A 10,793-nucleotide genomic window follows, 5' to 3' on the forward strand; every position below is an offset into this window, starting at 1 on the left:
TTTTTCATTTTATTTTAATTTTTTTATCACACTTTTTTTATTTTATTTTTATTTTATTTTTCTTTTAATTTTTTACAGACTCCGCATTTTCAGACTCCGCACTCCGCACTCCGCGTTTTCGGAACAGCCGTTATAGTGAACTTTTTTTGAATTAGAACCCAAGTCTCTATACAGTGGACGCGGTGACAAAGCCATTGACAATGAAAATTAACTGAATGCCAACTGATAGGCTTTTGTACATCATGCTTTTGTTTTCCCACTTAATGCTCGGTCTCCACCAAAAAAGTCACTAAAATGCTCGTATACAAGTTCATAAATACAGCCAAAAAATCATAATCCTTGAAATCATCTACGACGCTAAGTACAGGAAGCAGTTGACTATCTCTAGAAAGCTATTTGTAGTTGAATTTTGAGTTTTAATAATGGATTGATGTGTGGAGTACCCTGGGTGCCAGAGGTTTTTCTTGCGCGGTTTCCGGTGTCGGTCATGTCTCTATTCAGAAATCTGAGTTCACAGATGGGACTCGAACCCACGACCTTCTGTACACTAGTCGGACGCTCTAGTCAATCTCAGGATTGAAGAGCCAGAAAATCATTTAAATACCACCAATCTAAATCATATCGGATAGGTTTCAACTGCTGAAAAAATAGGAAATCGGCTGACCCCATCTTTTGGTTTTGCCTGGTTTTCTCTGACAATGACACTTCAAATTAAAGGGATTTATTGTTCAAAATAAGCAACAAACATTCGTACACTGATGGAAAGTTTTTTTTCCCTAACCAAGACTAGCGACACAACTTTATATCACTGTTCGCAGCCTTTATCGTGGGACGTGACTGAATCAATTGATTCCTCACAGCTTGTTGCGACAATTTCCTTCCCAACTTTTATCATGGATGAGACATATGCTAAATGTTTAAAATGGTTAGTTCTTGTAAGATTGCCATGTGAAAACTGTTCTATGTCATTGTTTAACGTTTGATTTGTAAAAGAGGAAACACAATGGAATAGTTTCTGAAACAATTTCACAGTATTGTGTCAAACAACAAGCTGTTGATTATTCCTGATCTATGTTTAATTTTCGATATGGAAATTGGTTGTTTGGAATCTTCGTACGCAAAGGAGTTTAACTTAAATTACGCCTTAAAATGGATAGGCCACCGTCTCATTTCACGAGACGAACGGCTTCAGTTTTTGTCTCTCTTGTGAGCTTAGCTGAAGGAAGAAGCCACCGTGCTGTAAATTCGGTGCGTTGATTATTGGTCAATTGAGACAGATAGGACTCAAGATTTACTTCAGTGATACAATTTTATTTTGACTGCCATGCTAATCATGATTAATTGTACTTGTGCTATAAATTAAAGTGACTCCATGTATATATCTTCTCATGGCTGTTAAATGTTTCTATGCGATGACTCTCTCCTGTGAAGAACAAGAAATAAATGATAATTAATTGTTGATGATCTTGGAAGGACATTTATTTTCTCTGCTGAAAATCAGGAAAAAGTCTGAATACAACACTGGAGCATTACTACAGACCAACCATATTTCAGATATTTCTCTCTCGCTGCTACCTTGCCTAATAAGGAGAACATTCTGAGCTCCGACTAAAGCTACTGATATAAAACACAATCTCATCTCATCAGTGCAGCTTCAAGGCCTGTGAGGGATCTGGAAAATAAGTAAATACCTACCAACTAAACACAGCAGATTCTTCCCCTGCATTGTCCCATCCCATAGTTTTTTCTCTGTCCCGGATCACACACATACTTGCATTTTCCAGACACACCATGGTAAATGTAACAACCAAGTGATTCTTCCTCTGCAATTAAAAAACGTTTCATTTGTTCTATCACCTAAAACAAACCATTTGAAATCGACTTTTCTCTTACTTGCAACTATTTGATCTGTTTGATGTGAGTGATAGGAAAAAACTTGCATGTACTCACCGGGCTGTTTAAAACACCACTTAGTGTCAGGTACTGTAGAGTCCCAACAACATGATTTAGCCAGACATTCCTCCTTTTTTATGCCAGAGTAACCACATTCCTTGCGCTCAGAAGGAGCAACAGGACAAAGCCCATCAGGAAGATCTGTGAATTTATAAAGAATTAAAATAGAAAAGTCAATAATCTCAAGGATTGAACAAGATATCTTCGTAAAAAATTCTTAAAAGGTGAACAATCCGGTTTAATTTTACCAAGATATGATACATCAGTTTAAAAATTACTTCACGACGATTTCTCCGGTCCAAATATTTAGACTGCCTACCGATATGTCAAAACCTTTCATTTATAGCCGACTGTTATCTTGTGTAAATGTTATTTCTGTCGATTGAGTAGCATGAGAACAATTTTCTGACAGCAGCTCGTGGGTGATATTGTAGGGACCATTTTGGCGTTTAGCAGAATATGTTTCTCATTCTACGTCGAGCAGTCTTCATGTCCGCTCCCTTTTCGCATGAGTGTTTTATTTTGATAGGTTGTCTTACGAATCATTTTGCTTTGTACGTCCTCTTTCGAGGTCTCTTACCGCTGCGTTAGATGGAAAATACGTTTTCACATATTTGTTGGCCACATTTTTGGCAAGGCCGAAGTTGTTAGCCTTCTAACCAATATAGCTGTAATTTGCAAGGATACAGAGTATCTCGCGTAAGTGACATCAGAATTACTATTAAGACTCACTGATACCTCTTTGCGTACGCAATAGCGAAAACCTGCTGAACAACCTTTTTTAAAAATGAGAATTTTTATTTTGTTGTCGAAAGAAAATGTTCGACGCGTATCACAGTAATATAATGTTAATGATACATCTTATAAAACAAAGGTATTTTCTTACTTTTATATTTCCTTACGAAGCAGAACTTGGCCTGTGGATCACTGTCATCCCAGCAGCAGTTCCTCTTCAAGCAGGTGTCTTTATCTATTCCAAGCCATCCGCATTCAAATCTGTAACTGGGATTGACATCACAGCTTCCAGCTAATAATTAAATCAGAACAGAACAAAATGGAGGTAATAGAAAAACAAAACTGCGTCCGAACAAAATAATAATAATAATAATAAAGATATTTTAGCAGGGAGCCCACGTCACAAAAAGGTGGTTTTCAGTGGGGCCCTGCATAAAATAAATAACAAATATGATAAAAATGGTTAAAAAGTGAATATTAAAAATAGAAGATGAAAAAGTTAAATTTTAAAAAATGAATATAAGAAATTAAAAAACTTATCAAATACTTCTAATATGTCTTTTAAAAGTTAAAATGTCAAATGCGCTTTTTGCTTTGTCGGGTAAAATGTTCCATTCGTGAGCAGCTTGATTAATAAAACGGTTCTGGCCCCAGGAGCGACATGACTTGGGCCTACAAATGTCATTTCGTCCACGAGTATTATAATTATGAATGTCTTTAAAGCTATAAAAATTAAAATCCCAGTCAATCAAGCCATTTAATGCCTTAAAAAACAAAATTAATCTATGAAGTCTTCTTCTTTCCATTAAATTATCCCAGCCAAGCTGTTGGAGCGCCTCGGTAGCAGATGAATGCCTTGGCATATCGAGCACAATTTTGGCAGCTAAATTTTGCAGAACTTGGACTTTCTTCATAAGAGTCAAATTGGCTTTGTCTCCCCATGTGACATCCGCATAGTCTAACAGAGGTATTATAGTTGATTTAACGAAAAGTTCTCTGATATCTCTTGGTAGAGAACACTTAATTCTTCGAAGTACGCCCAACCTTTGTAATACCTTACTACGGAGGTTTTCTATATGATCTGTCCAAGTCAAGTTCTCGTTGATAATCACACCCAGATACTTAAAAGAATTAACTCGATCCAGCCTTCTGTCATTGATTGACAAGGCCACTTCGCTGAAATAAGTAAGCTTCTTCGGACCACCGATGAGCATAAATTTAGATTTCGAAACATTTAATCACAATGATTAGCATAGTTTTTTGATTTAAACTGTTCTGAAATTAATGGTAGGCAACTTAACCTACGAAAAACTTTTTCTTTAAACATTAAAAGAAAGATATGACGTTTATTTGCAGATACAAATCAAACTGCGACTGTATAAAAATATCGATTTTTTAGAAGTCACCCGGAAACAACAAAGCTATACGCGGAAACAAAAAAACTTTTTTATCCGGAGTTATTTTTGCTATTATTTTTCCGAACTGTTTGTTTTGCTTGCTTTTATTTATTTTCCTGTGCAAATAATGACAGCGAAGTATTATTTTAAAACAATTACTGCGAACGCCTGTTTAACAATGCGACGCCCGATGCTGCCATGGTATTATCAATTCCTGACAGTGGCACTTGATGTTTGTGTTATCATAAAAATAATGACTTTTAATGTTTAGAATAACTTGTTCCTCGAACACGATAGTCTATTTATAAAAATTCTTAAAAGAATTGTATTACATATATAAACTGAGGGGTGAGGAGAAAACTTAATTTTCAGATAAGAACTCTTAAATGCACGCACTTCGATTTGTCCTTGTTTAAACTTGTTACCCGCTATTCTCATCTCTGGAACTAATTAAATTGCTGTTTCCAAAGTCCACTTGGAGCAATCTGTGCCAAACAGTGAAATTTAAATTACTCTGCCAAAATGTATAAAGGATAATGTGTAATCGTCTCTGTGTTCTTTGTTCGTTCGTTGTCATATGTAATGAAGATTCAGCAGGTGCAACGCAGGTGTAACAGATCATGGCGCCCTCTTGTCAGAGAGAGATTCGCACGGATAATAGCTTCGTGACATAATTTGTGTAAGGGAACAAAAGGAAGTGTGTAAAATGAATAATAAATTAGGTCTTTTTTCTCTAAGTGCACTGAAACAGAAGCAATGTTTTTTGCTGTTGTGTCCTTTTTGCCCTGATAATCTTTCTTTGACGATGTATTTCAAAGGTATGGGTATATATGCCAGTTAACTTACTAATCTGTTACAGGATAGGGATGTTAAAAACGTGGGGCACATGTCCATTCACTGAATACAATCCTCCCTATCCCTCTGAGTGTTTATAAATTAACACGACTACCCTTGCTTTAAAACCTTTTTTCTTTACAAGTGCGTCATCCTCAATTTTTGTTTTACCTTCATCTTGGTTTGCTGGCTTTCCCAATACTGCTTCAATAACTAACAAAAGAATCACGAATTTCATATCCATGCTGACCTGTGAATACAGAGAGAAATACATTGGTTATCTGCTCTTTGACTGGTCTCAAGCCAGGATGTGAAAGAAGAAGGTTTGTGCGCTGGGCTTGCAACCCACCGCGTAAAAAAATAACTTGTTTTCCGACGAAACATCAATAAGACATGACGAGTGCCTAACCTTTTACAGGAAGTCCGACAAGTTTAGAGAGATCGCTGACTAGATGACATTTTTTGGGGTCGCGATCGATTTTTTTGTTTTGCGTCCTGAAATTTTTGTGTACCCTTAATAAGTAAAAAGGAACTCAGCTATCATCAACATACATTACAAAACGCTTAAGAAATATTTTAACATGATAATGTTAAGTTGGGAAATCTAGGATTATCAAGATAATTGTTCATCATTTTATAAATTCTACCAATCGTCCACTTATTTTCTACGCCTAAATTGACTCAGGACCCAACGCTATTCCGATATTAATAAGTATTTAAACTTACCCTGTCAATATAAAAGAACGTGATATCAAAGCACTTCCTGACCAACCTGCGGGAAGAAGCCTTCTGAACAAAGCTTCGGATTCTATAAGCCTGTATAACGTCAGCGAATAGGCCAACACACAGCAACACGTGATACACGTTCAGATCATTCAGTGGCTGCGGTTCTTCTTTCAATGGATAATAATGCCCTTACAATATTATTTGTAGACTCAAGGCTAAACCAACCTAAACCTTCTAGGTAAACAGGGGACGTAAACAATTTTACGGGTGTTCACACTCAAATAACAATATATGTCATGTATATGGCTGACGGCTTTGTTGCTGTAAACCCGGACAAAGACCTTTGCATGCAACAATCATTTTTTGTGGTACTACAGTTTCTTCTCACGTAAACTAAAGCCAAAGTTACTCTACGGTTTTGAAGATCACGATCTAATATAAGTTGACAATGAAATAATCGATAAAATTCAGTCCTTTCGCGATATAGCTCTGATTTATACCTACTAGAAGATGGTTTTCCATGTTCTATAAGAAAATAATGCACGCTTGAGGTCTAGAAAAAGCTGCTAGTGGATGCCCGAGCCGCTAGGCGAGGGCATTCAGCTGCTTTTCTAGACCTCAAAAGTGCATTATTTTCTTATAGCACATAGGAAAACCATCATTCAAGTTTGGTTAAGCCTACTTCAATTTCATTCAAATGAAATATTTTCATGCGTTCGTTTCGCACCAAGTTTTTTTAAGTTCGCCTCTAATTTCGATTTAAGAAGAACAAAAGTGGAGTGTTCTGTCTTCAGATTGTGTCTAAAAAAAGGTTTCTTACCTCAAAGCGTTTCTAGAGTCCGGATTGTTATGCTAAATAATTTCCAATCAATTTTGGGCAGTTCATGGCAAAATAGTGGCGTCAACAACTCCAAAGAAAAATAACAAATTTTAACGATTCTTTCTTCATCTGTCGCTTCCTTTGGCACTGTCTTACTTTAATTTAAGCAAGTAAAACGTTTATGATAAAAAACTTGCTGCTTTAGAGCATCATTTAAACAACAAAACAAGAGAATAGTGGCGAAGTCGACGAAGTCGTTCAGCGAAATTCGACAAACAATTTGCACATCCGGGGTACCGGGCTTCTATAGTTTTCAGCTATGTTCTATAAAAATAATGCCCGCTAGAATTCCATCGCGCGTACACCGCGGCTATATTCTAAACAATTATAAACTGTGCAGTCTGGACATTGCCCTCTACGTGTTTTGAGCTGCTTGCGCGCGCTGATATCCAACCTCACGTGCAAAAAATTATCCGGGTCCATTCTGTAAATTAACGTTTCTATTTACTTGAACTAGGGCTGATGTGGCTTCCTCTCTAAATATAGAATCATTTGCGTTTTCATCAAAACATATAGGAACCCATTCAAGAGCACCTGTCCAATGTCCAACAATAATCAGTACATGCAAATGATACTCTTTTTTGTCATTTCTAGGAACACTCCCGTATGAAGGTGGAAAACTAACAAAGATCGTGGCTTTAAGCCGAAACTCCGAGGCCAGAAGTAAAGTGCAAATGGTGAGGCTCAGTCTTGGTCTGTCCAGCTTTCCAGATTTAGAAAGAGTTGAAAATAAAGCGAAACTAGTTTCTTTCCAATCAGTTAATGAACCATACCCTACTTTGTCAGATCTTCCGACTTCTACTAACGTGCAATTTATCAACAAAACCAAGTTCCCATGAAGGTAGTATGCCCAAAAGCTGGTTATCCCTTTAACAACCTGCAGTTTACTGAAGTTGTTCAACCTGGTTCGTCCATTATGAAGAACCCAACTGACAGCTTTTCTGTTGGCGGATATATAATTCTTTACCTAGACGGAGAGGTGCGTCGGAAAAATCAACCTTCAAGACAAGACTGGCAGTGAGTTCTCCAAGGGGCAAGAGACCTACGACAAAATGGATGACGCTAAAAAGAAGACCATCTACTGGAAGACAAATGGTACGCATTATATGGCCTGTGGGGAGATGTTTTCCAAATTTGGATATGGTGTAGTAAAGGGTATTCCAGAAATCTGGTACCAATTCGATAAATACTCTATCCCTAGAGGCATGAAAATCAATGAAGTGTTGCATGGCGATTTTTTGTTAGAGATTTTCATCCCTTTTTGGATGTGAACCCCTTATTTCCCATTGCAGATAGTCCTTTCTACGCAATAAAAATATAAATCGAGGACTATTTAGTGAATGAAGTCAAGCAGTCAGCTCAGTCAAGAAAATGTGATATTTCTCGAAGTTTTAGGTCTATGCGTTAACCCAACCTTCAGATATTTGCCGAAACGTTTTGCGCAAATTTACACAGCCCAGTATGGAGCCGCCATATTGGTGTACCTCCGTAGCAGACTCGTACCCAATAGTCAACAAATTCATAGTGTGATTTTTAATTTCTTAAAGTTTGTTGTATTGTACGTAAACGACCCTTTTTGGTACGCTTCGGTGGTATATCAGGCGATTTTGGTGCAGCCATGTTTCGTATTTTGTTAAGAAGCAGTCGAGCCAAATTACCCATAGCGAGATCGAACGAGCCTAAAATTCTCCGAAGCATGGCAAAAAGATACGATTAAGTATTTATCGCACTTAAATTTGGCCAAAACACCGGCGATATCAGGTCATTGAACTGATATCGCGGAAAATCAGGACAGTAGAAAAGGCTTCAAATTGGCTAATTGCGTATTTGGATACGGTATAAGGTATGAGTGTCCATTAGACATTATATTATTATTATTATTATTATTATTATTATTATTATTATTATTATTATAAGGACACTCTAATTCCCTCAACTTATAGATTTACTGTTCTCACGGGAAATTTGAACAGGACCAATCGTTCTTTGTAACGTGATAATTCTGCCTTTCGAAATGTACCTCGTACACTGATTGGCTGTTTAGCTAAAAGACCTAAAAGAACTGTGGAAACTTTGATTTCCATTAGACGAACGTTGCCCAGTAACACAGCTGATAAAAATTAGGATAGTGTCCGTTGACGTTTAGACGCATTTTGTCCGGCCTCTGCAGTGATTGCTTCCAAAAAACTATAGTTTTGAAGTTACTTTCAGCTGAGCGACTCCAAAACTTTTGATTCAAATCGTCACTTATTTAGTTTTTACTCTAAGTACGAAGCGAGGCTGTTGGCTTCAAAGATTTGCTGCTAACAGTGCTAAAAAAGTACTAACGGACCAATCACAGCTCAGAGCGTGGACTCAAGGCGTGTGATTTTGGCAAAATGTGTGCAAGATCCATTGTATCGCTGCTTTCGTGAGGGAAGAAAATATAGAAAAGAATAAAAAGAAAAAAGCCAACGTAGAAAATAGTTCATAAACACTTCCCGTCGTTTTGTTGTGGATCATAACTGTAATTACCGTAAAAGTGTAACTGTAAGCGTTGTAACCTGTAGTAGCTTTTTGTTTAACTGTATATCTACCTGTATTACTTACTTGCCTAACTTAGCATTTGCTCTATCTAATAGAGCTTGATAAAAGCTTTTTTATGCCTTATAAATAGGCTTTTTTGGTTATGTAATCCCGCATCGCGTCCTTTTTATTACAAAATGTTATTTGGCTACAAATTAAAGTCTACGTTGGACCCAAGTTCTGCCCTACTGAGTGTCCTCAAGTTTTAAAAATGTGATTTCTCAGGCCAAAACCTGTTAACACACTTTGAGCTCTAAAACCAGGAGCTAAGGAATAGAATCGGTGCCGAATAAAAATTGTAGAATATCTAGAATAAAATATAAATACAGTAAGATTATATGTTTTCCGAAAAGAAGGGATATATTTTCTGTTTTAATTTCTATTCTATTTTCTGCCCCTGCTTTATGTTCCGGCGGCAGGGACATTTGATCGTCTTATGTGACCCTCGGAATGTGAATTTGAACAATCAAAAGTTAAAATGCCCGGAGGTTGCCCGGCTGTGGATGTTGAAGTTCCGATTTGATTGGTATATTACTTTAGCAATTGATTCTATTTGAAATGAATAATTGTTGACTCACATTTCAAAGAAAACAATATAAAACGGACTGTACTTACAAAAACAAGACCATCTAAGTTTGTGGTTTTATTTTGCTTACAATTTCCTACCAAACTCTTAAATGAAGCAGTTTAACTCACAGTAAAGTTTGGTTCAGAAATTTACATATAATTAAAAAAAGGGCGTTGGCTTTCTAAAAAAACTAAGAAGTTGACAAGACTAGGAAGCCAATTTCATAAAATGAATTACAGTATTAGAAGCGGAAAACACAACACAAAAGTAAAGGGAAATAAATCAAATAAGACTGCTATGACTACATTGGCCTGGTATTTTTCATCGCATTCTTTATTATTAAAGTGCCGGTGCACTCTTTGAATATATATAGTTTACTTCATAGAAAGTGCGCCGTACCGATTTATATTCACGAGTTGCAAAACTTTGGAAAACGAACGAGTGAGTTTTCCAAAGTTTTGCAATAAAAAGCCGTACAAAGCACTTTCTATGCTGTAATTTGTTTATTATATACACCTAATTGCAATAAGGTTGTCATAGAAAAAAGGAAAAGGAAAAAGTCAAATACGAATTAATTAAGCGCATGCATGAAATTTATTCGTACAAATGGCCTCAAAAAGCCTCAAAATACGAATAATTCAATTTATATCGTTACAGCAAAAAAGTGGACTCAAAGTGTGCAGATAAAAACTCATTAATTTTCTGTAAATGCTACCAGTTACGAAACTACGCTAATTAATTTCTAATTACCTTTTTTCTTTTTCCTTTTTTCTATGACAACGTTAACGTTATTGCAATTAGGTGTATATAACGAGAATTCGACCATTGGACACTTTACGCAGATATTTCCAGTTTATAACCTTTCACATACAACAGTTGCAGTTAACGGCGGGAGAAAACAAAGCTGCAAATGCAAATAGCTTTACAAGCGAATTCGCTATTTAAAAAAAAAATATTTAAAAAAGAAAAAATACAACGGTATTAGACTGTGAATACAAAACGTTATTTAAATAAACACACTGCGTTACATTTACGTTAAAAACTTCGTATCGCATTGAGGAAACTTCGCCACAAGCGAATGAACTACTAGCGAATCATCTGGCGAATTGTTAACAAATTGTAACAACACAAGGAG

The 10,793-nt window shown here is 36.4% G+C and overlaps 1 protein-coding gene across 1 annotated transcript; it reads right to left on the reverse strand.

Moving 5' to 3' along the window:
* Positions 1-1,290: 1,290 nt before the first annotated feature.
* On the reverse strand, positions 1,291-5,769 carry LOC144638543 (uncharacterized). The gene is made up of 6 exons (XM_078497735.1): positions 5,646-5,769; positions 5,091-5,169; positions 2,840-2,980; positions 1,951-2,094; positions 1,696-1,823; positions 1,291-1,423 (listed from the first exon to the last, which is right to left on the reverse strand). Exons 2-5 carry the CDS (start codon positions 5,161-5,163, stop codon positions 1,699-1,701), a joined length of 483 nt encoding a protein of 160 aa, XP_078353861.1. The 5' UTR covers positions 5,164-5,169; positions 5,646-5,769; the 3' UTR covers positions 1,291-1,423; positions 1,696-1,698.
* Positions 5,770-10,793: the final 5,024 nt, after the last annotated feature.

Source organism: Oculina patagonica, chromosome 14 (assembly GCF_052425735.1).
Source record: "Oculina patagonica isolate OP01 chromosome 14, crgOcupat, whole genome shotgun sequence".
In the NCBI taxonomy this organism is placed as follows: domain Eukaryota; kingdom Metazoa; phylum Cnidaria; class Anthozoa; order Scleractinia; family Oculinidae; genus Oculina; species Oculina patagonica.

What these genes read in the sequence shown, in the direction of transcription:
- LOC144638543 (XM_078497735.1), bottom strand. Translation starts at nt 5,163, where the DNA reads ATGGATATGAAATTCGTGATTCTTTTGTTAGTTATTGAAGCAGTATTG. An exon ending in CTTCGTAAGGAAATATAAAA is followed by an intron (nt 2,095 to 2,839) that starts GTAAGAAAATAC and finishes ATAAATTCACAG; the next exon opens with ATCTTCCTGATGGGCTTTGT. An exon ending in GTGGTGTTTTAAACAGCCCG is followed by an intron (nt 1,824 to 1,950) that starts GTGAGTACATGC and finishes TTTTAATTGCAG; the next exon opens with AGGAAGAATCACTTGGTTGT.